Here is a 25,879-nt window from a genome sequence, read left to right as displayed (position 1 = left end):
CCGAGTCCGAAGCCAGCACCTGATGCCCAAATGCCCGTCACCTCCTCACCCCTGCCAACCCCTCCCTCCTTTCCCTTTGCTCACTTCTCCCCGATGAGTCCCTGGCTGCTGGAGACGGGGTTCCAGGCCCCCCCGAGCCCTTCTGGACCGCCATAACATGGGACAGCAGAGCCCAGCGGGTGAGGGCACGCCTCGGGTCAGGCACACAGAGGCCTCCAGCTGCCCTGGCCCCCGAGGAGGCTCCGGCTTCGGTGAGCGCCCGCTGTATGCAGCCGCTGCTGGCCTGGGACTCCCGGCCCTGCAGCTCGCGGCCGAGGGGACGGTGTGCAGAGAAATGCGCTGTCTGGGCCCAGGCGGGTATCCACCTTCAGAGAAGCCATGCTGGGCCAACTGTCACATGAGGACACTAGGCTCAGAAGGGGGGTGACTGCCCGAGCTTCGAGTGGCAGGCATGGAGTGAAGAGCCAGCAAGCTAGGGCTCCACCCAGGCCCTGTCCCCGGGAGGGAGAGGAGGCGTAGGCCCTGGTGCCCGGGCCCAGGAGGGAGGCCCGATGCCACACAGTGGCAGCTCCGTGGGCGAGTCCCTCAGTCCCTCAGTGGGTGTCTGGGCGAGCGAGCCAGAATGTGCCGCGTGCACTGCGGGCCGCCGGAGCCATGACCTTTCTGGCCCCCAGGCCCTGCTCCTGGTGCTGGCCGGGCAGCTGGGAAGTGGGCAGAGCAGCAGGCCTGTCCCAGCCTTCCCGCCCGTGCCACCCTGGGCCCGCACGCCCCACACTCCCACCTGGCTGGTCCTGGGCGGATGGCACGCTCAGGCGGGGCTCTGGGACATGGCTCCTGTCCTGGTGCGGCTGCTCCGCCAGCGCCTGGGCCAGCACCAGCCTTGTGTGCGGCAGCCAGGTGCAGGGGGCGGGGCCTGAGGCCTTGGGGGCGGGGCCTGAGGCCTCGGGGCGGGGCTTGGGCGGGGCCTGGAGGCCTCGGGGCGGGGCCTGAGGGCTTGGGGACGCGGCCTGGAGGGCCTGGGGGACCTGCCTCCCTGGCTGCCCTCCGCTGCCCAGGCCTTCCCCCTCCAGACTGCCCCGGGGGCATCTTTGTCTCTGAGGATAGTGTTAGTTGTCATGAGTTTCCTTCTGTTGCTGCACCGACTGGTTCTTTGAATTTCTTTTTGTTCACTTTGTTTTCTGTCCTTTGTGACGAAGGTGCTACCCACTGTGTGGGGTCCCCGCATTGTGCTGTATCGAAGGCTGGGCGCTACAATGCTGCTTGGAAGGGGGTATGCACGTGTTGGGGGCATCCCCAAGGGTGAGCCCGTGTGACCTTCCCTGGTGCCCCCAGCGGCAGGGGGTGCGTGGTGTCTCCCCGGGGCCGGCCTGTCCGTCTTGGAAGAGAGCTCTCCCAGGTTCTGGGCCTGCTGTGGGGCGCCCTGCTGCTGGCCCCCTGCCCCTGCTCTGACTCCAGCTTCGGCCCCCTCCGTGGGGCCTGGAGTCCCAGAGAATGCAGGGGTGGGGGTGGGAGCCTTATCCCGCCTCTGGGGCTGGGAGGAGCCAGGGCCTCCCTCTCACCCGGCCAGCACCTCTGGGGGCCCTGCGGCCACCCCTCCACTCCGCTCAGCCAGGCCCACCTGCCCCACCTGCGGCCGGCCGCCTCACACGCCCTGTGCTGGGGGTACACCCTCTACCCTCCTTTTAGTGGAAGGGGGAGCAGACAGAGGGGGGGCACCTGCGTGCGTGCCGCCTGGCCCGATGGCCCGGCAGCCGTCCTTCTCCAGGGTGGACACAGAGCCTGTGGCGGCCTGAGGGTGGTGGCAGGACCCACGGTGGGCACCGCTGCTTCCCTCCCCTTGGTCCTCTCGTTTCCAGGAAGCCTTGCCCGGCTCGGGGCAGCGGGGGCCCCCAGTGTCCTAGTGGAAGGGAGGGGCTGAGCTGGCAGCAACAGCAGCAGCTTTTGGGCAGAAGGAAGCATGGGCTGGGGGCAGGCTTCCTGGAGGCGGCGGCAGTGCCGGAGCTGGGGTTTGGAGAGCGAGCGGGAGTTCTCTGAGTGGAGGGCACACTGGGCAGAAGGAGGAGCACGTGCTGAGCAAGCCCCCTTCCCAGACGGAAACTGTAACCGACTGGAGAGCCCAGCAGGCCTGGGAGGGGCCGTGGCCGCTCGGAGCAGCCGGAAGCCAGTGGGACTGGGACGGAGAGGGGCAGCTCTTCCCCAGCCAGCGGATTACTTCGGCGGTCACTGCCCAGGAGGCGGCTGACCTGCACAACTGACACTAACTGGGCCCCAGTCCAGAGCGTAATTCTTGTTAATTGGTCCCCTGCCGTCAGCCCCATCAGCTCGTTCCATGCGTGGTTGTCATCTAAGAGTGATTAATCGCAGCGGCTCTTTGGAGGGGCTGCCGTCCCCAGAGCACCCAGAGCGTCGGAGAGCCAGGTCGAGGCAGGCCGGAAACCCTACCTGGGTGGGAGGTGGGGCTGGGGTCCCTGCCCTTTCCTTCCTGCCTGGTCCCTGGGCAGCTTTGTCCCAACGCACACCGGGGCTGGGAGGGCAGCTGCTATTGCGCAGCCTCGGTGTTTGCATGTCTGAAACGGGCTGTCTTGAGGGTCGTGGTCAGCGCCCGTGTAGTGCCCAGCACCATCCCTGGCAGGACCGAGGCGGGCAGCCATCAGGACGGGGCTATTCTGTCTTGGGAACCCGGCCATTGGAGGTCTCGTGACAGCCGCATGGGAACGGGACCTGGGTAGAGGGCTGGGGGACTCCAGCCTCATTCCCAGAGAGTGACCTGTGGCCCCTTGCTGCGGGGCCTCAGCACCTCTGGTCCTGGAGGCCTTGGAGAAGCCACTGCCCCCATCGTGGGGTGTGACAGCCACAACTGAGCAGCCCCCCCTCACAGGTCTGCAGACAGCAGCTTTTGGGCCTCGTCATCCTGACCCAGACCCTGGGAGAGCAGGTGCAGGGCCCGCAGACGTCCAGGGCAGTGCGGGCTTTGGGGCAGGCTGGGTGGAGGCGGACGGGACAGCTATGCTCTGGCAAAGGGTGCCCAGGGCTGGGCTGGACGAGGCCGAGAATCAGCTCAACCCCTGAGCTCTCCATCAGGAGGCCACTCTCCAGGGTCAGCAAGGAGATGGACCCGGGCCGGGATCTGTTAATCACCACAGACGGGGCGGCCGCAGTCACCACTGTTTACTGTCCCACCGTCTGGAGGCCAGAAGCCCAAGGTCAAGGCGCTGGCAGGGCTGGCTCTTTCTGAGGGCCGCAAGGGAGCACCTGTTCCTCTCCTTGGCTAGTGGACAGACAGCCGTCCCCATGTCCACACGGCCTTCTCCCTGCATACCTGCGTCCACATTTCCCGTCTTCTCAGGACACCAGTCATGGTGGATTAGCACCCACCCGTATGAGCTCACCAACACCAGCACCTCCGTAAAGGCCCTGTCCTGGGGTGTTGGGGGCCAGGACCTCAGCGTATGAATTTGGGGACACAGTTCAGCCCATGCCACCACATTTCCCAGGTCGGTGCTGTGGCCTCCCTGTTGGCATCCGTCTGACCACTGGGAAAGGGCGGTGCCCACCGTGTGGGTCATGAGGGCTTGATGTGGACGAGGACGCCTCCCCAGTGTGGGTTGTGGGGGGCTGTTCTGAGGCCCCAACCATCCACGCACCCAGCAGCCCCTGCCTGGGTCCTGGGGACCTCCTGCCTTTCAAAATGGCCCCATTCCATTGCTCTTAGTGCTTTGTGTGGCCTTTGCAGGTCCCTCTCCCTTCTCAGAGGCAGTGATGCTCAATGGGGAAACCGTCTCGCCTCCTTAAGGAAGTCTGTCCATGCTTTACCAGAAGGTCTCTGGGGAGCCGAGAGGTCAGCCCCTCAGGTGACCCTTGTCCCGCCCTCTGCCTCTCGTCCTGCTGCTGGATGCTGAACTGAGTGAGGTCTGCTTCTCCTGGACAGTTGGCCCCCGGCCACCGGCAGGAGCTGGAGTCTCTGCATGTGGCTCCCTCCCTGCTGGGGAGGCAGCAGGTGCTGGGGGGCTGGAGCAGAGATGGCTGGGGGTGGGGCCCTGCCTTGTGCCAGGAGGGGACCAGGGGCTGGATCCACAGAGCTCCCCATCAAAGGGCTGCCTCCGCTTCCACCATATGTCCTCGCCTGCGCATCTGGCGGCCCACCCACCTCTTGCTCTTGAAGTCAGTGGAGAGACCCAGTGGTGGTTTGCCGCTGGGGTAGAGAGGGGCAGGCTTGGTGGAGGCTGAGTGCCGGTTTGTCTCCCCCATTCCTCTCCAGGTGATCTCTCCTGCTCTCTTGGGATCATTCTCCACTCCAGCCTGGTCCCTGCTGCTGCTCCTGGGGCTCCCAGCTTGCCTGCCTCTCCTCCCCTCCTGTATGAGGTGGAGGGATAGAGGGTAGATGTGGAGGGACAGGCCTGAGCTCAGATCGCATCCAAGGGGGCATTTGGCTACCATCCAGGAAGGCTGATCTGAGCCCAGGCAGGGGAAGCATGGACACTACTCTGTCAGATGGTGAACACAAGACCAGTGCAGTGTCCCCTTGGCTGGGCTATGCCTGGGCCGCACAGATGGGATGGCCAGGCCCCAGAGCCTCAGGGAGGCCAGCGACATGCCCCAGGTCATGCAGTCGGGCTGTGATGTGCGACCTGCTGGACCCAAGCTGCTGTGGTCCGTACAGCCCGTGACCTCCCTCAGAGGCACCAGATCCATGCAGGTGGCTTGTGACGAAGCGTGTAACTGATTCCATGCATAAGCTTCCTTTAGGGGACTGGATGTGTGCAGAGGGTCAGACCTACCTCAGAGCACATCTGTGATGTCAGCCCTTCTGTGGGGGGCATGGGGTGGTTAAGAGCTGGCTGTGTCGCTGGGCGTCAGGGTCGAATTCTGACCCCACAGCTCACAAGCTGGTGGCTTTGGGCAGGTTACTTCCCCTCTCTGAGCCCTCTGCAGACCACGGTCTTGACAGGACCCGCCCCGCAGCTCTGGGTGAGGGTAGCGTGAGCGAAGGCTCAGGAAAGGGCGGCCGTCCTGCTGATGAGGTCAGTGCTTCTGTGTCTGCACCAAGGACAGACACCTGGGTCCTCGGCTCAGGCACCAGGACCCAGGTGCTGTCCTGGGTGCTGAACTGCTCCTTGGCTCCCATGCCTTCTCCCTGCTAGGAGGGTTGTGGGTTTCTGCTGCCCTCCCACTCCCAGCTGTGAGCAATTGGAGGTCTGTTTCTCATTCACTCTGGGCCAGCTGGCCTGTGACCCATGACTACAGCTGGGGGCAGGGAGACCTGAGCCTGGAAGCAGGGCTGTTCAGATGGTGGCTGATGTTCAGGCTGGTGTGTGGGTCCCTTCCAAAGTGGAATGACACTGAGGCAGCTTGAGTGAGCTGAACACCCATCCAACGCCCAGCAGATCCCCCATGCCACCCTCCAGTGGGACTGGATCTTCACTCAAAAAGTCATTGTGGACACCCCCCCCACCAAAGCCCAAGTTCAGTCCCACCTACTTCAGGAAGCTCCCTGACTCCCCCCCTTTCCCCACCAATCCCTTCCGCTTCTCATGGCTGAGTTTCTGTGCCTCACTCTGCCCCACCCCCTGTAATGACTTTGAGAAAGTAGATGGACAGAGGATGGGTGGATGGGTGTATGTGCGTGTGGATGGAAAGCTGGGTGGGTGGATGGATGGATGGATGGATGGGTGAGTGGGTCTGTGGGTGGAGAGTTGGGTAGATGGATGGATGGATGGATGGATGGATGGATGGATGGATGGAAGGATAGATGGGTGGATGGATGGAAGGATGGGTGGATGGATGGAAAGTTGGGTAGATGGATGGCTGGATGGATGGAAGAATGGGCGGGTGGGTGGCTGGGTGGGTGGGTGGATAGAGTTGGGTAGATGGATGGCTGGATGGAAGGATGGATGAATGGGTGGATGGATGGAAGGATGGATGGATGGAAGGATGGATGAATGGATGGGTGGATGGATAGATGGTTGGATGGATGGGTGGATGGATGGGTAGATGGATAGATAGGTGGAATAATGGGTGGATAAAAGAATGGATAGCCCTAACATCCACCTTATGGCCCAGATGGGCAACCTGGGGAACTCATCCTTGACTTCCCTATTTCACTTCCATTGCATATTCAGCCACAAGCAGGTTCTGAGGATTCCTCTCCTGGCCTTGCCTCTGTCGCCTCTGATCCCCCCTTTTCTGCTCCAGACTCCTGCCTGTCCATTGATCGGCCTTCTTCCTGATCAGTCTCCCTGTTTCTTCTCCCCTTTCCTACCAACCCCCCATTTGCTTTCCAAGTGGCCTCTTCACTACACTCTCTCCCTGCTTAAAACTCCTCACTGTCTTCTGTGCTGACCGTGGGGTGCTGCTCAAACCCCTGTACCATGCGCATCCCATCCTGTCTGTCTCCCCTGCTTCCCTACCCCCACCCCTCTCTGGCCACTTGGTGACTGACCAGATTATTTTAAGCTCGCATTTTATCCTAGGTTCTCCCTTGGTCCCCTGCCTCCCACCTCCTGACCTGCCTGGGGAGTCCCCGCCCCGCCCCCCCTCCAGGACCCAGATGAAGCATCCTTTCTTCCAGAAGCCTCCCAATCCCCACCCACCCATGAATCCCAGCACAGATCTGTGTGTCTTCCTCTACATGAGGTCTTTGATGGTGGGGCCCAGAACTTGTTAAATTACTAATAACCACAACCAGGGGTGCTTGGGTGGTTCAGTTGGTTGAGTGTTTGACTCTTGATTTTGGCTCAGGTCATGATCTCAGGGTCATGGGATCGAGCCCCTGCATTGGGCTCTGTGCTTGGTGGGGAGTGTGCTTGAGATTCTCTCCCTCTCCCTTCCCCCCACTAGCGCGCTCTCTGTTTCTCTCGCTCGCGCTCTCTAAAATAAATAAATAGTACTAAAAAATAATAATAACAACACTATATGGAACAAGAAGAAGACTATCTGGAGAGGACCATGGGTCTGGTATTTGCTGGACCCCAGGCTGTGTACTTTTCATGCATCATCTTAAGTAAGGCTTTCAAATGTGGCCCTGAAGTCAGTGGCATCATCCTGTGCTTACAGAAGAATCCAAGGTGCTAAAGGGGGGCACCTGGGCATCACACCCAGGCCTGACTACCTCTGCAGCTGAGGCAGTCCTGCTGGCTCTCCTGCCTCCTGCCCTTGGGGGGTCAGGGCCAGCCCAGAGCAGCTGTCGAATGAGCACACGTGTCAGCTCAGCGCAGAGCCCCTGGCAAGGGACGGGTTCTGCCTGGGCCCACAGCCCCAAGCCAGCAGGCACCATGTGCCCCCAGGATGGGAGGCTGGGATTCCGGTCACCATGACAACTGTTCTGTCTCTCTCTCTCAGCTCCAGAGACGCAAGATCAAGTGCTACTTCCTGTCGGCTGGAGTCACCGTCCTGCTGGTCATCACCCTCATCACCGCCACCTCTATCCGAAAGTAATGCCGCCAACGGTGAGTGCCCCAACTGCCCGCACCATCTGTCCCTCCACCCTTCTGCTCATCTGTCTGTCCCTACGTGGTCTGCTGTGTCAAGCACAGGGTCAGCCCTGGCGGCCCAGCAGGGCACGTGGCAGGTGGGGGCCGTCTTCCTGGAGCCCCCAGCCGAGGGCAGGCCAACTCGAAGCTCCCCTTCCTGCAGGCGCTGACTTCCGACAGGTCCTGACCGGCCGTTCACGTGTTGGGCGGTGCAGCCGGCAGGTGCCGGGGTCCAAGGCGGGGAGCCAGGCCATTGGTGGGGTTGTTGGACGGGCAGAGTAGGTGCTGGGCCCCTCCCGGGCCGGGTGCTGGGCGGGAGCTGGGGTGGACGGGGACTGACCCAGAGCATGGGAAGCACCTACAGAGGCATGCGGGGTGGGCATCTGGGGTCTCTACGCTGTGCAACAAAGGGGCCTGAAACTTAGTGGCTGAAAACAGCAATCAACATTTATTACCCCGCAGTTTCTGAGAGTCAGGAATTCAGAAGGGGCTTAGCTGGTAGGTCTGCTCAGCATCTCTTGTGAGGGTGCAGATAGATGTGGGCTGGGGCCGCACTACCCGAGGGCCCGACGGGGGCAGGAGGATCCAGCTCGAATGTGGCTCCCCCCACGTGAGGCCCGCAGGGCGACGGGTCCCCTAGAGCCAGGCAGCTGCCACACCTGGTCACTATGCAGCGTCTCTCTGGGCCAGCTGCAATGGCGTAAAGGGCCATCTCACAGGGCATGAGTCCAAGGAGGAATGGCCACGGGGCCCCCGGAGGCTGGCTTCCACATCCAGAGCGCTGCAGGGGCTACACAAGGATGCTTCTGGCTGCAGGAGGGGGTGCACGTGTGAGGGCTGTGGCAGGAAGGGGCCTATGTGTCCTCTGGACACCCTGGGGTCCAGCACCTGAGCCCAGCACTGGGACACTGTGGGGGCTGGGGGAGGGGCTCAGGGAGGGGCAGGCAGGCCCCGCTGAGCTCCACAGCTGCCCCCCGGTGTCCCCCCAGTCACTGTCATGCACGGTCCCCCCCCCCCACAGCTTGTGACAGCGTCTGTGGCGGGCAGCAGATGAGCGGGGGCTGCAGGAAGCTCCGTGGACAGTCACCTCGGTCCAGGGCCCTCAGGCTCCTGCATCCAGACTTTAAGTGCCTGCTCTCTCATCAAGAGCCACCCCAACAAGGCTGGGATGCAAAGTGGGAGGCGGGGAGCCCTGGCCGTCCCGAGGCCTGTCCTTGGTGGGTAGCTTCTCATTGGGTCCACTGTCCCTAAGGCTGGGCTGGGATGTCACCAGGAGAACAAGGAGCCGGCTCCTGGTCTGCACAGAGCATCAGAGGGAGCGGGGAGTGGGGAAGGGAGACGTGTTTGTGGTCGACCAGCTATGTGTGCACACTGCATATCCATCACCTTGACTGGTCCTCCCAGCACCCCCAGGTGGACAGGTCCCAACCTGGCTGAACCCTGGGGACAGGAGGGCTCAGAAGGTCTTGGCTTTCCCTGGGAACACACCGTGAGCCAACCGCCCCTGATATCCTCCTACTTGGCATCTCCACTGCACTCCCCCAGAAGGTCTGCTGTTCATAGTAAGCGGGACACATGGAAGCCCCAAGTGGCCTGGCTTCACTGGGGTCGGTGCAGGTTTGCTGTTAAAGTTTTGGACCTGCAGAGAGAACTCCTGGTGCTTGGAGCTTCTTGGGTTCTGGGACTGTGGGCGGGGCCTGCTCTCCAGGTGAGGTCAGGGGGAGCCCCAGGCAGCCTCCCTGCCCGGCCCCTGTGGCTGCCCTGATGGGGACGGACTATCATCCTCCGGGGCACTTGGGGAGTCATTGCTTCCTGCCCCCCGACCCAGGTGGTCCCCAGCTGGGGCTCAGGAGCATGAGCCTGTCCCCCACCCCCTCCTGCTAGGGTCCACAGCTGGTGCCTCTCCACCGGAGGAGGGACTCAGTGGGAGGGGCCAGAGGGCACCCTGGGTATGGGGGCCTGGGGGGAGCAGGGAGCATCTGCCCCTGGAGAGGGAGTGGGGCCCTGCTGACACCTGGATTTCAGACTCTGGCCTCCACACTATGGGAGAGTCTTTCCTGTTGTTTTAAGTCACTCCATTTGTGGTCATGTTGACCCCAGCCCCAGGACAGAGCTACACTTGCAAGGCACCCGAGGCAGGCATGTTACATGGGGTGTCCGTGTCTCGGCTGGTGGGATGGGCGCCATCAGCACTGTGGCCCCATTCTGCAGGGGAGACTGGCCCATGCTTAGGGCTTGCCCTCGGTCACACACATTCTGGGCGCTTCCCATGCTGAGGTCAGATTTAGGGATGGAAGAGGCCTGGCAGGGGGCCTGGGAGCATCTTGATGTCTTGAAGCCATGATCCACGTCTGCATGGGAGGTGGGTCTGCAGGGGCAACACAGATGGGCCTAGGAAGAAGGTCAGTTTGGGCGCCCAGCAGATGGATCCCCAGTGATCTGGAGAGAGGGGAGGGGCTGTAATGGCTGGACCCTCCCCTTGTTCCTCCCCTGGGGCCTGGGGCTCTAATTCCTCCAGCATACCCTCTCTCCTCCTTCAGATTTCCTCCTCCCTCCCCTTCCAGGTTGGGGAGCAGTCAAGGCCACCCAGCGGCTCTGCGCCCTGAAGCCCTTCCCCGAGCGAGAGGAAGCTAAGGGAGGTTGTGGGTCAGGGGTCTGGGGCCACGCAGGAACACATCATCTCTGGCACGCCAGCCAGGCCAGAAGAGAGGCCCAGCAGCCCAGACGCTGTCTGCCGGCAGTCGGCCCAGGGGGCAGGATCTTGCGGGGGGCAGGGTCTTGTGGGGGGGCTGCCCTCGCTCAGGCCCCAGAGAAATGGGGCTGGGGTGGCTGCCCTCTTTCCCTCTCCCTGGAGCTGCTCTGAGGACAAAGGCAACTAAATATAAACAGCACTTTGAGGAAGGAAAAGGCTTGATTCAAATGCAGGGGGATTATTTCCGCAGAGAAAAGCAGCCTCTGAGGGAGGAGCTCGGCTCCCTGTTCCCTGACTTGGAAGAAGCCCGACAGCCCAACAGCCCATGCACGTGCTCATTTCTGGGTGTAGGGTGAGACATGCCCTCTGGTAGCTCTGAGTGGACAAAGGAGCGCCCCATGTCACACCCGCCGTCTGGGTCATCCCCCGTTCACCCTTGCCTGCTCCCATGGCTGTGACCACCCCCATGGGCTAGGCTATTCCCCATTTACAGAGGGCTGGCGAGTCTGCCTCCCCCCTGGTCAGGCTGGGGTGCTCGCTCAGGTGGAGAGCTGCTGCCACCAAGCAGGTGCCTCCAAGAAGACCAGTGCGGGGACTCTCCAAAGTGCATGTGGCCAGCCTCACTCCCCACAGGGTTCCTGGACTCAGTTTACAGCAAGTGTGAAGGCTAGTCTGGGACTGAGTCAGGGCCCATAATGTGACCGGGATCAGGGCTCAGGGTGTGACCAGGATCAGGGCTCAGGGTGTGACCAGGGTCAGGGCTCAGTATGTGCCCAGGATCAGGGTTCAGAGTGTGACCGGGATCAGGGCTCAGGGTGTGACCGGGATCAGGGCTCAGGGTGTGACCGGGATCAGGGTTCAGTGTGTGACCAGGATCAGGGTTCAGTGTGACCGGGATCAGAGTTCAGAGTGTGGCTGGGCTCAGGGCTCATAGTGTGACCAGATCAGGGTTCATAGTGTGACCGGGATCAGGGCTCAAGTGTGACCGGGCTCAGGGTTCAGAGTGTGGCCGGGCTCAGGGCTCGAGTGTGACCAGGGTCAGGGCTCAGGGTGTGACCAGGGTCAGGGCTCAGGGTGTGACCAAGATCAGGGTTCAGGGTGTGACCGGGATCAGGGCTCAGAGTGTGACCGGGCTCAGGGTTCAGGGTGTGACCGGGATCAGGGCTCAGAGTGTGACCGGGCTCAGGACTCAGGGTGTGACCGGGCTCAGGGCTCAGGGTGTGACTGGGATCAGGGTTCAGAGTGTGACCGGGCTCAGGGCTCAGACTGTGACCAGGCTCAGGGTTCAGGGTGTGACTGGGATCAGGACTCAGGGTGTGACCGGGATCAGGGTTCAGAGTGTGACCGGGATCAGGGCTGAGAGTGTGACCAGGGTCAGGGCTCAGTGTGTGACCAGGATCAGGGCTGAGAGTGTGACCAGGATGAGGGCTCAGTGTGTGACCAGGATCACGGATCAGAGTGTGACTGGGATCAGGGTTCAGGGTGTGACTGGGATCAGGGCTCAGTGTGTGACCGGGATCAGGGCTGAGAGTGTGACCAGGGTCAGGGCTGAGTGTGACCAGGATGAGGGCTCAGTGTGTGACCAGGATCACAGATCAGAGTGTGACTGGGATCAGGGTTCAGGGTGTGACTGGGATCAAGGCTCAGTGTGTGATCGGGATCAAGGCTGAGAGTGTGACCAGGATCAGGGCTCAGTGTGTGACGAGGGTCAGGGCTCAGAGTGTGACCAGGATCAGGGCTCAGTGTGTGACCAGGATCAGGGCTCAGTATGTGACCAAGGTCAGGGCTCAGAGTGTGACCAGGGTCAGTGCTCGGAGTGTGAGCAGTGTGTATTCAGTCTGTGGTCAGGATTGGGTTTCCTGAACCCTGGCTGGCACATGGAACGATAGGGTGGGACAAGCCAGCTCACCCACCCTGCTTACGCCCACCCCAGCCTCAACCCTGACCTCTGTAGGAGCCCCTTCCCCACCTAGGAAAGTGCAGCTCTTTGCGAAAGCATGTGCAGGCCTGGTCATTTGGTGAGGAGACCTCTCCCTGTAGATGAAGGTTGGGGTCAACTCAGCATGAGGGGCCCAGAAGAGGAACTTGGGGTAATTCTGGGTCTCCAGCACTGAGGTGTCTGGAGATGGACACAGAGCTCCTCCCCTGCAGCTTAGCTGGGACTCCTGGGGGCAGAGGGCCCAGGCTGCAGGTGAGCCCAGTGCCCCTCGTTCCTGGGTTGCAGTTGGCATGCAATAGTAGGCAGACAGGCCACTGTCTGCCTACTCACCGCTGTCCAGGTCCTGGCCGAGGAACCTTGTAGAAGCAGGGGAGTCCTTGGGATCTGGGGGTGTCCCCTCCCCACCATCCTCCTGAGCGCTCATGACCTCAGTGTCTGGGCCCAGGACCACTTTCCATGTCGGACTTGGGTCGCTGTGGACTGTTCGTGGGTCCCTGTGGGATGTGAGCCATCTGCGGTCACCAGGCCATGCGCAGGATACGAAACAGGTGTGGGAAGGGGAAGGGCGGAGGCCCCTGGAGCGCTAGTGGGTGCCTGTCCTGGGTCCCAGGCTCCTGCTGGAGTCACAGGCTGGGCTCCAAGAGATAGAAGATTACAGTATCTAGGCAACAATCAATGAAGTATTTTTCATGCACACAAAAAACGTAAGGGGCTAAATGGAGGCTTATAGCAAACCATGTTTTTAATGTTTTCTGAAAACCGTGAAGTATCGAGCTGAAGGCATTGATTTCCATTTGGGAAGCCCGGGTGGGGGGTTGCATGCACGCTTCTCTGCAGTGCACACCCATGTGCTTTTTCACGTGTGTCTCTGCGTGTCTGTAGGTGTGTCTCTGTGCATGTGTCTGCGTGTGCACGTGTGTGTGTCTGTGTGTGGTCAGGAAAGACTGTTGACTGCCCGCCCCCCCTCCCACAGGCTGTAACCGGAATAAGGGACCTGAGTGTGTCACCCTGGGAGGGGGTGTCTCCATGTGTGTCCCCCGCCCGTCAGGCGCTGGGTAGGAGCCTTGCCTGGGGTCACCTCACTGCATCTTCTCCACAGCCCTGTGAAGGAGATGTGCATGTGTCCCCATTTTTCAGATGGATAAACTGACAGGCAGACGGAAGAAGTGGGCACCATGGGGGGTAATCCCTCTGCAGCTGGGGCTGTGAGGGAAACCCCTGCGCCCTGATGCCATGGAGCCAGAGCCAGGTCTGCACGTGTTCCAGGTGGCTCCGGATGGGTCAGGGGGGCCCATTATCGGGGCGCCGTCATTCACGGTGGCAAAGTTTGGGGGAGCCGGTCAAAGGCTTGAGGGTCCCTCCCCTGGGATCTGGTGACTTTGGGCAGCCCTGCTTCCCCGCTCTAGCCTGCGAGCATGTCTGCCAAGGTCGGCGCAGGCCTGGGATGCTGGAGCCTTCTTTGGGTCCGGGGCTCCTTAGGGGTTGACTTAGGGAAGTCTGTCCTCTGGGGCCCAGGTCCTGCCTCCAGAGCTCCTGCTGGGCACCTGGCCGGGGTGGGGGGGCTGCTCTCGATGATGCTGGCTGTTTCGCTGTCCCCATGAGCACTACCACAGTTGTGTTCCTGTTACCACGCACCTGCTCTGGCTGATGGAGATGAGACACAGCTGGCCTTTTCATGCCGACGTTCCCATGTGGCCCTCCAGCCAGCAGGGCTGTATCTTGTCCTCCCTGCTGCCTGTCCCATGGGCCCAGCTCCGATCCGGCTAGAGGTCGGTGATGTGTCCATGTGATTGAGCAAATACCCCAGCCCCTCCCTGTCAGCCAGCTGCAGGTGCAATCAGATCCAGCACCGCCCTGAGCAGCTCACAGCCTCGGGGAGAGGGAGGCCCTTGAGGTGCTGAACGGCCAGGAGCAGAGTGGAAGCTGTTAGAGGGGCAGCTCTGCCCGGAGGGCTTCCTGGAGGAGGTGGCTCTTGAAAGCCGAGTGTTGAGAGGTGGGTATAGGCTCCTCTGTCGGACAAGGAGGAGGGTACTGCAGGCCCAGGGCACAGCCCAGGCAAAGGTGTGGAGGCATGGTGGGTGGAGCCCTGGGGCAAGACTGGCTGGGGTGGGAGTGTGTAGGGTCTTGAGTAGGAGAGGAGGGGCAGGCGAAGGGGCCGAGAGCCTGGAGGCTTCCTGGGGCACTTGTCTGGAGCAGTCCTTTCCTAGTGGGCCTGAGGGAGCCATAACCAGGTTCCAGACCCCCTTCCTCTGCATGGGGTTGCCCCACCCTTTGCTTGCACTGCCTCAGCGGCTGGGCAGATGGCCCCATGAGAAGGGCAGCACTGAGCCAGCCATTGGAAATGGCTCTCTGCCAGGAAAAAGGTGGAAAAAATAAAAGCATGAAAATGCTGGTGGCCAGCACAGAAGGCAGCATGTGTGTGAGTCGTGCAGGCGGTGTTGATGGACATGATGGAGTTTGCCAGCCAGCATGGAGAGCGGGTGTCGCATCTTACCCGTCCCAGCCCTGTGATGCCTGGGTGGGACTGGGCAGGGCGGCCGGACGGTGGCACACAGCTGGGGCCCCACTGCCGGTGGGCAGCTGCAGGGCAAGAGGGCGCTGGGGCGGGTGGGCGGGGCGGAGCTGGTGGGTGGGGGCGGGGATTGTGGGCAAGCCGGTGCTGGTGGACGGGACTGGGCTGGTGGGCGGGGCGGGGGTTGTGGGCGGAGCTGGGGCTGGTGGGCGGGGCGGGATTTGTGGGCGGAGCTGGGGCTGGTGGGCGGGGCGGGGATTGTGGGCGGAGCTGGGCTGGTGGGCGTGGCGGAGCTGGTGGGCGGAGCTGGTGCTGGTGGACGGGACTGGGCTGGTGGGCGGGGCTGGAGTCAAAGGACCTGCCCGAAACCCTCCTTGTGGCCTTGGGTAGGTCGTGCATGGAGTCCCCGTTTCCTCCGTGGGCTCGGGACGCTAAGACCTTGCTGGGGTGCAGTGAGGCCATGGGTGCCCTTGGTGTGGCAGCTGGTGCACAGAGTTCGTGTGTTTCCTCCCTCCCCCGCCCGGTCTTGGTCTTGGTCTTCGTCCTTCTTCTCTGTATAGATGACCCTACCCTTCTCCTGCAAAGTGTCCCCAGACTGGCTCTGGGCTGCCCGCACCATGGATCCCTCCAGAAGCAGAGGTTTGAGTTCTCCTGCTGATCCCTGACACCCAGGCCTGGATAACATCCCCCACATTTGAGCCTCCAGGCCTTTGTCCCTGTCACAGGGAGGGATGCATGAGGCCTGCGGGCCACTCTGGCCCCGCTCCTGGAGAGAGGGTCATCCCTGTCCCTGGAGCAGCCCCTGCCCCTGCCATCTCTCTGCTCCACTTCCCTCCATCCCCCAGCTCCCATTGGCCTCAGATTTGGTGCCTACGACTCCCGGCTCTGGGCCCGTGCCCATCCAAGTGGGCCACACGGTCCTCGCAGTGACCACAGTCTCTACGAACACACAGCAGCCTATGGACTATACCAGGGCACCGGGCCCTCAGTGACCAGGAGGACGGGAGCCGGGGCCTTGCCATGATGGATGTTGGCTGAGGCTCTGAGGGCAGAGGCTCATCCCGGGCAGGAAGAAGGTTCGAGCCAGGCCTGACCCCCAAGCCCACCTCGGTCTTGGGGAGGGTTCAGGGTCAGGCTTCCCCGCCACGCCGGCATCACAGTGGCCCTTACTCACCAGGGGCAGGACGCATGGGCTTGCCCACCCCAGGACTCTCGCTCTTCTTCAGGGAACACGTGACAGAAGAGGCGTGAGGGAAGAGCCCTGGGGCTTCACTGGGGAAGTGCGAGCCTCCTGCCCCTGCTAGGACATGAGGACACGCCGCTCGAGGGCAGACCTTGTCTGTGATGGTGGGACCGCTTGAGTCCCAGCCCTGCTGTTTCCAGCCACTGAACTTTGCCGAGCGTGGGTGTCAGCTCTGTCAACAGGACAGTCCCTCCTTTAGAGCAAGGCTGTGAGGACGTGGGGAGGGCCTGACGACTCTCCTCCTCCCCCTCTTCCTCATCTGACTTCTCTAGGCTGTGGCCTCCAGAACGAAGCAGAAGGAGATGGGGTTCGACCTTCAGGGCCTCTTTAGAAGCAGGGGTTCTGCCTGCCAAAGGGAGGACACGTGGAAGGGAGCATCCTCAGCCAATGCTGACAGAGAAAGGAGCATTTTCTGAAGAGAAGGACCCTGGAGTGGGACCCAGGAGGAACCCCCTGGGGCAAAGTCCGCCAAATCAGGTGCACGTGGCAAGGCCCTCCCCTTCAGCTGTCTCCCCACTCAAAGCAAGCAGTTTTGCTTCTGGGTGCTTCTCAGTAATTGCAATAATAAATTGAATAATTAAGCTAAATCCACAGAAGAGAATTAAATATTAATTTCTAATAAGCTATTCAGAGAGTGTCACCAGCAGAATACATATGGGCCTGTGTGTCCCCCTGCCAGGCCCCCAGACCCTTCGCCAGGGCAGGACTGACCTGCACCAGCCTCAGTCCGGGAGGGTGACGGCGTGCCAGCCCTGGGAGGTGTTGCCGGGCCCTGGTCACTCTGTCAGGAGGCCAGCAGGCCCACGAGGCTGGCATCAGGCACATCAACAGGAGTAGGTGCCTGTGGGATCCGGCTTCCATCTCCCTGGCAGCGGGGGTCCCCATCATCGTGGGAGGGTAGCCAGCACCATTTGGAGGAGTGGTTAGCGGATGAGAAAATGACGCATCTGAAGGACATTGAGAGCAATCTGAGAGGTGGGGACAGTCCCCCTCAGGATCCCAGGGTCTGTGTGGCACCTGTGCTCCAAGAAGCCTCTCAGTCACCTCCATGCAGCCAGGGATGCTAATGGGGGGACTGACCCCAGTCAGTCAAAGACAGTGCCCCAGGGTGGACACTGAGTATGACCTGGTCACATGCTGAACCCTGACCTTGGTCACACACTGAGCCCTGATCCCCAGTCACGTGCTGAGCCCTGATCCCGGTCTCACACTGAGCCCTGATAGTCACACTCTGAGTCCTGACCCTGGTCACACTCTGAGCCCTGACCCTGGTCACACGCTGGGCCCTGATCCTGGTGACGCTCTGAGTCCTGACCCTGGTCACACTCTGAGTCCTGATACTGGTCACACCTTGAGCCCTGATCCTGATCACAGTGAGCCCTGATCCTGGTCACATGATAAAGCTGATCCTGAACCTGATCCTCCTTTTAAGAGATGAGAAAGCATAGGCCATGAAAATTATGTTTGGCTGCAACAAAAAGTGGATAATGGTGGAGAAGGTAGGCAGGCCAGGGTCACATTTTAGGGGGTGGTGAATGCAGGTTAAGGGCCTCGTCTCAGTCCAGTGTCAGCGAGGCAGTGGGGCAGTTCGGAGCCTGGCATGGCCATGGCCGGGGTGGGCTGTGTGGATGTGCTGGCCCCGTGACTGCAGCCCTGCGGAGAGACTGGGACTGAGGCGGGGGGTCTGGCTGGAAGAGGAGGTGCCGTGTGCCTAGGGCAGGGCGAGTTGAGGGGCAGGCACAGAGTGGGGTCGTCCCCAGCCTGGCCTGCGTGGGGCGGGTACAGCCTGTGCTGGGGCCAGGCTCTGCGTTCCTGGGGCTCAGTGACAGCGCCCTGGTCCTGTGTGTGCGGTGGGGGTTGCAGAACAGCCGTGGGTGCCGAGAGGCGCCAGGCAGAGCCCAGCCCGTGGACACCCCTGCCGCAGATGCCAGACTTAGCAAAATGAAAACAGAGCCCCGGTAATGGTGAATTTCCAACAAAGAACGAATGATCTAGTGTGAGCATGTCCCATGCGGTATTTGGGAGTCTTACACTGAAACGGTCCTTCCCTGCTTCTGAGATTGAAGCTGGCGTCCGGTGTTTTGCCTGCGGACACCGTGGGGCCGCCCGCCCCCTCCTGGGGCTCTCCTGGCAGCTGGTGTCCCAGGTGCCGGGCAGCTTGAGAAGTCAGATGCCCGTCCAGCTGGGCTGGGTTTTGACAGGAGCCCAAGGCTTGAGCTGGGAGGCCAGGGAACAGGGATGAGGTGCAGGGAAGAGGCGTGGTAGGGGTGGGGGTCTTTCTGAGCCTAACCCCCTCCCCTCCCACTTCCTCTTCCCCCGGAGCATCCAAGCAGGTCAGAGCTTGGGGTGAGCTGGGTCCCAGCTCCCCCCCACCAAAGGCTGGGTCCCCACCCCACAGGGCTCTTCTTAGGGACAAATGAGACAATTCAGGTGGGACCCCTGGTGTGTGCCAGGTGCTCAGTTTTGCTCAGAAAATGCAGGCAAGCGCTGTCTGTTGTACTCCCTGGGCTCAGGGGCACTGACCCTGGGCCTCGCCCGGGCCTGTAGCGGAGGTGGGGGCCTACAGGTCAGAACCCAGGGGCCAGCACCGGCAGGCAGGGCAAGGGGGCTGTGGCCCTGCGTGCGTTCTGTGCCCCGGCAGAGACCACCGTACGGCAGATCTATGGGACCACAGCCAGGGGGCCCGGCTGAGTCAGGAGCTGGGCCTGGGAGTCCAGCCCCTGGTTCCACAGGCCCTGGGGGCAAAACACACATTCCCTTTTCCTGCAGACTTTCCAGCGCCTCCCCTCCTGAATGCTTGAGGCCAGGGGAGGGGGGACTCCCGCTGTCGGGGGTGAGGGCTGGGGAGTGGCCTGGCTCTGCACAGGAAGCATTTGGGGATGGGGGAGGCTCCCCACTGCCCCCAGGGGAGGAAGAAGAGGGGCAGCCTGCAGGACAGTGCTGGCCCCCACCTTGCAGAGCAACCTCGGGTGACCCCGAACTCCTGAGTCCTCGCTAGCCCAGGGCAGATGGGGATTGGGGTGCATACCCCTCAGGCATCTTCCATCCATCCACAGGCCCGGGGATTGAAGGCATCTCATGGGAACTGGGAAGAGCGGCCTCTGCCCTCTGGTTACCCTCTGCTGGGGAGGCCAGTGTGGGCCTCACGGGTGGGCAGGGAGGTGCCCAGTGCGAGGGGGTGTGGTTGAGAGAGGGGCTGGGCTCAGTGCCCAAGGGCAGAGGGGGCGGGAGGACAATGGCAGAGGTCTGGTTGTCAGAGGATGGGAGGGCCAGAGAGATGCTTGGACCCTGCCACCCACTGTCCCTGCCCCTGGTCAGCCACTAGGGGGTGGGGCTGGGGACACGCTGCCCTGGGGACCAGGAGGCTGGGTCTGGATGCACCCAGGGGCCTACAAGAGCTGGGGAGGGGGTGGGTCCCCCTACTTGCCCTCCCTGAGACCCCTGCCCTGCACGAGGCCACTCAGCTGCAGATGCCCCCACCCCCAGAGGCAGGCGGAAAGCCGGGCTAGCTCTGCACAGGACTCCAGGACCGGCTGCCCCGCGTGTCCCAGCCGACGCCTGCCACCCAGACCTCCAGAAGGGCTGTGAGCCACAAAGCCAGCTTGAGGGGTGCCTCCTGGGTGTTCCTCAGTTTACCATCGAGAAAACCCAGCTCTGGAGGGCGTGGCCTGCACCTGGCTCTCGGGATGGGGCCTGCCTGTTGGGGGCCTCTTGTGGCAGGGCTCGGGTGGGGGGGATGCCAGGTGGGGCCAGTGAGGCCGGGGCTGGGAGGAGAGCAGGTCTCGGGGGTGGTGCAGCCTCAGAGAGGGGCCCCGGTGGGCTTACAGGCAGGCCTTCGGTGGGCATGGGGCAGCGTGCCCGAGTTCCCCTCCAGAGGCACAGGATCGCTGCTCCCCTCAGGCCTGCCCTTGCCCTCTCAGGGACTGGGGGTCCCCCGTGGGCATGGGAATGATTTCCCCCAGCAGGTGAGAGGACAACAGACAGAGGCGCCTGGAAGGGGGCTGCATTCCCCTCTGGGGCCTCCCGTCTGCTGCTGGGCCCTGGAGCCCAGGCTGGGGCAGGGATGCTGGTGGGAGGACAGGGGAGAGAGGCCACAGTGCCCTGGTGACCTCCACCTACCCAGGTGGTGTCCAGGAGGAAGTCCTCTGCAGGGGCCTGGCCAGTGACCACCATGGAGGGGCCGTGGCCCTTTGTCCTGGTGGCGGCAGCCCCAGGCCCTGTGTGCGCCTTCACCGCAGCACCTGCGGACCCCCCACCCTGTTCCTCCAGCTGGGCGTGGGCCGTGCAAGGGAGCAGGGCCTGTGTGCGTCCTGGCCTCGGGGCTGTGGGTGGGGCTGGTTGTGATTTTCAGCAGGGTGCTCAGGGACCCTCATGGAGAGGGTGACGTTTGAAGAGCTGACCTGTATCCCAGGGAAAAGCATTCCAGATAGAAGGAACAGCATGTGAACAGCATGAGGGGGGCGACCAGAGGCAGAGCCCCAGCAGAGAGCCCAGTCTGTGGGCTGGGGCACAAGCTGGGGGCCGCAGGTCCCAAGGACCTCAGCCAGAAAGCGGCCAGGAAGGCCCCTGAGCGGCTCTGCTGGGGAGGGGACCACCTCAGAGGAGCTGAGGAGAAACGGCACAGGGGGCAGGAGGAGGTCGTGCCCAGTGGGGCGTGGCCAGGAGCGGATCGTGGACGTGCTGAGAGTGGAGCCCACCGGGGTCCTCATGGGACGGGGGCTTAGGTGGGGGGAGCCTCTCTGCTTTGGCTCCTGTGGTCTGGCCGGAACTTAGCCACGCCCAGCAGGCCGCTTGGGGAGGGGGCAGCTGGGAAGGGGCCGGTGGACCAGACTCACACCTGCTTGCCAGGACTCTCATCCGTCCTCCCCGAAATCTCTGTGCTGTCAGCCAGTCCTTCCGAGGCCTGGCGCCTCTGGACCCTCCAGACCCTGGCCTGGCCTCCCCAGCCCTTAGGAGTCCCGCAGAGGGGCGTGGAGCTGGTATTTCACGAGAGAATCCCGGAAAGGCTGTGTTTAGCCTGATGCTGGGACCCAGGCAGGCGGCTAGGGTCACTGTCTGCGGCGGCCGAGCAGAAGCCCACCTAACGCTCCATGCTGTCCACGTCCTGGTGGCCTTCCTGTGTTACGGAGCTCATCATCCGGGGAGACTGTGCCGAGGGCCTGGGGGCTCCAGGCCCCCTCCCTGGCCCGGCGGCGGCCCTGAAGAAATGGGCAGGGAGATGGGATTGTCACTGAGTCCTGTGGGGTGTCCTCCCTCCTCCCCTTTGTGCCCCACGAAGAGCAGCAATGTGGGGGACTCAGGCAGGACTGGGGGCGAGGACGGGCCAGGCAAGGACAGAGGGCAGGGAGGGAGGGCAGCCCGACCAGGGCCAGGAGAGCCCACGTTGGCACCTTCCCGTGCAGCCGCTGGTCTCTTGGGACTTGTTTTCTCCTCTGTGAGCGGGAGACCTGTCATCCGGGCCCACCTCCCGGGCAAACCTGAAGCTGGCAGGTGGAGAGGGTAGCAAGGCAGGGCCCCACTCCGACTTTGTGGGACAGCGTCAGCTCCCCAAGGAAGGGGGGCATGGTGGAGAGAGCCAGGTGGGAGCCAGAGCCGCCCGCTCCCCCCCTGCCGCAGCCACGCCTCCTCCCTGCGCGCCCAGCTGGGGCTGATGGAGTCTGTTGTTCTGCAGGTTGATGCCGCCACCTGGCCTGCGTGGACCCAGGAGAGTTTCCCACCGGCCTGCCTCCCACCGGTGTGCTGACCCCGCCACCGCCACACCGACCTCTGGCTGGGCCTGCCCTAATAAACTCCCCACTTCGCTGGCCACAGCGCTGGTCTCCGTCCGTCGGGTGGGAGGCATCTTTCCTGCTCTAGGACCCCTGGAGATGGAGCCTGAGCTGTAGTGGGTGGGAGAGACCATGGCAGGGGTGTGTGTGAGTGTGTGTGTGCATGCGTGTCATGAGTGTGAGTGTGGGGGTGCATGCATGTCATGAGTGTGAATGTGGGGTGCATGTATGTCATGAGTGAGTGTGCATGCGTGTCATGAGTGTGCGAGTGTGCATGCATGTCATGAGTGTGTGCGAGTGTGCATGCGTGTCATGAGTGTGTGTGGGGTACATGCATGACTGTGTGTGAGTGTGCTTGCATGTCATGAGTGTGTGTGCATGTGTGTCATGAGTATGAGTGTGTGTGAGTGTGCATGCATGCATGAGTGTGTGTGCGAGGTGGCGTGGTGACATGGGTGTGAAACACGGATGGGGTGGTTCAGGGCCTCTCTCTCCGGTGCTGCCCCTCCCGAGGGGCTCCCCCAGTTGGAGCCTCGCCCTCCCACCACAGCAGGCCCTGGGCCTTCCTCCCTGAGGACCCAGCACAAGCCCTCCCAGGACCTCTGTGTCCCCACTCTGGAAACAGTGGCTGGGGGGCGGGGTTGGATGCAGCTCTGAGGCCCCCGTTGCTCCGGGAGATAGAAGCTTCTGGGTCTCCTGGCACCCAGCTGAGGGATGGGGCATGGAGATGGGGTCAGGGAGTGGGGGCGGCACCCCTACATAGGAGGGCCGTGGCCTGGCCCCTGTGGGCGGGAGAGGGCAAGAGGCAGCTCCTCTCACTGTGGGGAGTGGGTGCCAGGCGGGCGGGGGGGCCAGGCCGAGGCCCCCAGGGCACAGCACTGGGGGAGCAGCACCCTTCCAGGCCCCTGTAGGACCCCACGGGGTGTGGCTGCCCCCAGATGCCCAGGGAGGGTGAGCTCGCCTGGGAGGGGCATTCTAGAAAGGCCTGCAGGACGCCCCTGCCTGCTCAGGTGGGCTGGAGCAGAGGGCCCACCCCTCCCCGCCCCTCCCCTAACCCCAGTCCTCTGGGAGGAGGGTCCGAAGCCTTCTGGATCCAGGCCACTTTGTTCCAAAGACCGCTTCGGGGGTTTTTAAAGATTCTGTGAAGCTCTGCATTTCTCAGCTCTTCCTCCTCCAGGGGCTGAGAAACACCACTGCAGTGTGGGCGGCGGTGGTGGGGACGGGGGGAGTGGACAGAGCCCCCCAAGGCAGCACTGCGGCCGCCTCCTCCCCCTTGCCGCAGTGGCCCCCGGCTGCTGGGCGGGGGGAGTCCGGCGGAGGTGTCAGGAGCAAATTGAGTTTGCCACCTCCAGCTCCAGGTGTGAGGCGCTTGGTTTTTGGGGCAGCCGCAAGGCGCCTGCGTCTCAGCCCCCAGGCCCACAGCTGCTGGCTGGGCCCTGGGGGCGGGGAAAGCCCGGGTTTGGGGCTGGAGGGACCAGCAGATCCTGGTCCCAGCTAGGAAACGCAAGTGGGGGGCGGCACCCCCTCAGGGGCTGCAAGCTGAGGTTGCTGGGCGGGGGTTTGGCTCCAGCTTCACGGGTGAGAGCAGGCTTGCTTGCAGGGAGGTGGGGAGTGAGCCTGGCTGCTGGGAGGAGACAGGCTGGGCCTCCCTCTTGGCTGCCTGACCTTGGAGAATGGGGGTGGAGGGCGGGCCAGCGCTCCGGTGGGGTACCAGGGTCCCAGGCTCCCCCTGCAGCTCGGTCAGCACTTCTGGGTGCCCTGGCGGGAGCAGGTGTTCTGAGGTGAGGAGTGCAGGCGGGCGGGCCGAGGGCAGCACGGGGCCGGGAAGAGGGCACCTGGGACGGTGCTGATGGAGGCCGCTGCTGCCACCAGCCGACTGGACTCGGAGCCTCCCCACTCAAGAGCGAGGTGTCGGAGTGACCTTCAGCCCCCACCGTCTGGAGCTGCGGAGGCCAAGAGCAGGGCTGGCCATGCGGGCAGAGCCAGGAGCCTGGAGGAGCCTGGAGCCAGGGCCTGGAGCAGAGCAAGGCCGCCCGCAGATGCGCCTCCTAAACCCGCCCGTCCCTCCTCCCCTGGAAGGCCCCCAGAGGGAAGGTCTCAGCAGAGCTAGGACTAGAACCCATCTCGTTCCCAGGCCCACACGATCTATGGGAGCCCTGTGGTGGGTGGGATTGTCGCACTTCCCTCGGAGGGGGGAGCATGGGGCTGGGGCTGGGAGAGTACGCGGCTTCAGCACATAGCCGACGGACCCCAGGTGTTGGGATCATATCTCAAGAGCCCCCCAGCTGTCCCTCTCCCATTTCTCATCAGCCCACACGCCCCTGGCCGCCCCGGTCGCCCCTTGGTCCTCATCCTGCCCACTCGCGGCTCCTTCCCCTCGGGGCCTCTGGCTCCTCCATGAAGTGGGGCAGTTAGCGGCTCCGTGGCAGGGGGTGCGAGGCAGGCCTGCTGGGTGTGGAGTGCCCGGCTCAGACTCCGTCCCACCTGGCTGGGCCTGGCACCCTCCTCGCCTCGGGAGCCCATGAGGGCCCTGCCGTGGGGACCCTCTGCCCAGTGGCTGGCCCCGGGCGCTTTGGGCCCCAGCTGAGCCAGCCTCTGAGGGGCCTCAGGGGAGGGGTCCCTTCAGCTCAGGCTGCATATGGTGAAAGATACACAATCCCACTACCCTTTCCACTTCGGATACAACTCAGGCCAACAAGCAAACAAACTGACACCGGAGAGCAAGAGTGCCGGCCTCTCCCGCGGGGGATGTGCTCCTTGGCAGGTGATCAGGGTGTTCCCTAGTGCTGAGGCCAGGCCACCACCACACTGTGGTTCGTGGGCTGAGAGCCAACTAGCCCCTTATGGGCCATGGGGTGCTGGGGGGCACAGAGTGGGGCTCACGGGGCCGTGGGTGCTGGGGGGCACGGGGAGGGGCCCACGGGGCCGTGGGTGCTGGGGGACACGGGGAGGGGCCCACGGGGCCGTGGGTGCTGGGGGGCACGGGGAGGGGCTCACGGGGCCGTGGGTGCTGGGGGAGCATGGGGAGGGGCTCAGGAGGAAGGGAAACAGTCAGTACCTATTACAACGCTCATGGCCAGGTGCCAAGCATCCCCCGCCTGCCTGAGTCAAACAGGGACCGAATCTGCCGGTGGACAGGCCCCGTGGGGCCTGGGCTGGGTCCCCCGAAGCCTGGCTCAGTCGCATGCCTGCTGGTCGGTGCTGACCGTCGTGGGACACCCTCACGGGGGCTCCTCCCATGGTCCGGGCTTCCTCACGGCATGGCAGCCATCCTGGGCAAGCGTCCGTGGGAGCGCCCCGAGGGAGAGGAGGGCAGAAACCGCATCCTTCTCTGAGACCCCGCCTCCGAAATCGTGCGGCATCCCCTCCACAGCGCTCCTGCGATTGTCCAGGTCTGATGGGAGGGGCAAGGTGACCATTTTGGGACCATACAACCTGCCCCAACTCCCCTTCATTTCAGTCTCGGCCGGCTGGAAGTTCTTCCTCCATGGTGTGACTCCAGCCTTCATTCTGAGGGTCTCAGGGTGTGGGCGTCCTCCACTGGTGACCACTCGAACACACCCTGCACCGGGACTGGCTCTAGGCTCCCTCCACCCTCACCTTGCCCTTGGTGGTCAGGGCCAGTCCCTGGCCACGATCACATGCCCTCGGTGGCACCGGACATGTGGCCGTCTTGGCCCCATGGCAGCAGAACCAGCGTCACGACCGTCAGTGGGAAGAGTCCTCCCTTGGGCACGGACAGGGGCAGGCCTGGGGTGGAGGGGGTACGGTTGGGGGCACCACCTCCCCGTGCTCCGACAGCGGGAGAAGGAGCTCCAGTGCACACACTTCCCGCAGGCTGGCACGGGCTCCTGATGTGCTGTGGTTCCCGCTGGGCCTCTGCCATGCTCACGGCTGGCTGCAGCAGGTGATGGGGAGACCAGCGGGGCCCGAGAGCGTCAGGCATTGCTTTGCTTTTTTTGGCTTTGAAAAGGGTTTCTTGGTTGGAAGCTAAGAAAGGCTCTAGAGTCTGGGGCGCAGAAGTTCTTACAGAGGAGAAGTGGCCACTTGCCCTCAATAGCTCAGAAAACATCCATCAGTCTCTTTTATCTGTTCAAGCATCTGTCCATCCATCTGCCTGTCTACTCACCCACCCAACCACCCACCCACCCGCCATCCATCCATCCTACTCTCCATCCATCTATCTGTACCCCATCCGTCCCTGCGCCCCCCACCCATCCACCTGCCATCCATCCATCCATCCCACTCCTCATCTA

The 25,879-nt window shown here is 63.0% G+C and overlaps 1 protein-coding gene across 2 annotated transcripts in view; it reads left to right on the top strand.

Moving 5' to 3' along the window:
- Window positions 1-21,617, top strand: part of TSNARE1 (t-SNARE domain containing 1) — a 144,814-nt gene extending 123,197 nt beyond the window's left edge. For both annotated transcript variants that reach the window (XM_032415702.1, XM_032415701.1), the window contains exons 13-14: window positions 7,339-7,445; window positions 21,527-21,617. In XM_032415702.1, the coding sequence (XP_032271593.1) occupies window positions 7,339-7,434 (96 nt within the window). In that variant the 3' untranslated portion in view covers window positions 7,435-7,445; window positions 21,527-21,617. The remainder of the gene's footprint in view (window positions 1-7,338; window positions 7,446-21,526) is intronic.
- The last annotated feature ends 4,262 nt before the right edge of the window (window positions 21,618-25,879 follow it).

The sequence above is a fragment of the Phoca vitulina genome, unplaced genomic scaffold (genome assembly GCF_004348235.1).
Source record: "Phoca vitulina isolate PV1807 unplaced genomic scaffold, GSC_HSeal_1.0 scaffold18, whole genome shotgun sequence".
NCBI lineage: Eukaryota > Metazoa > Chordata > Mammalia > Carnivora > Phocidae > Phoca > Phoca vitulina.
Note: the sequence above shows the minus strand (reverse complement) of the source record. Positions and strands in the feature narration are given on the sequence as shown.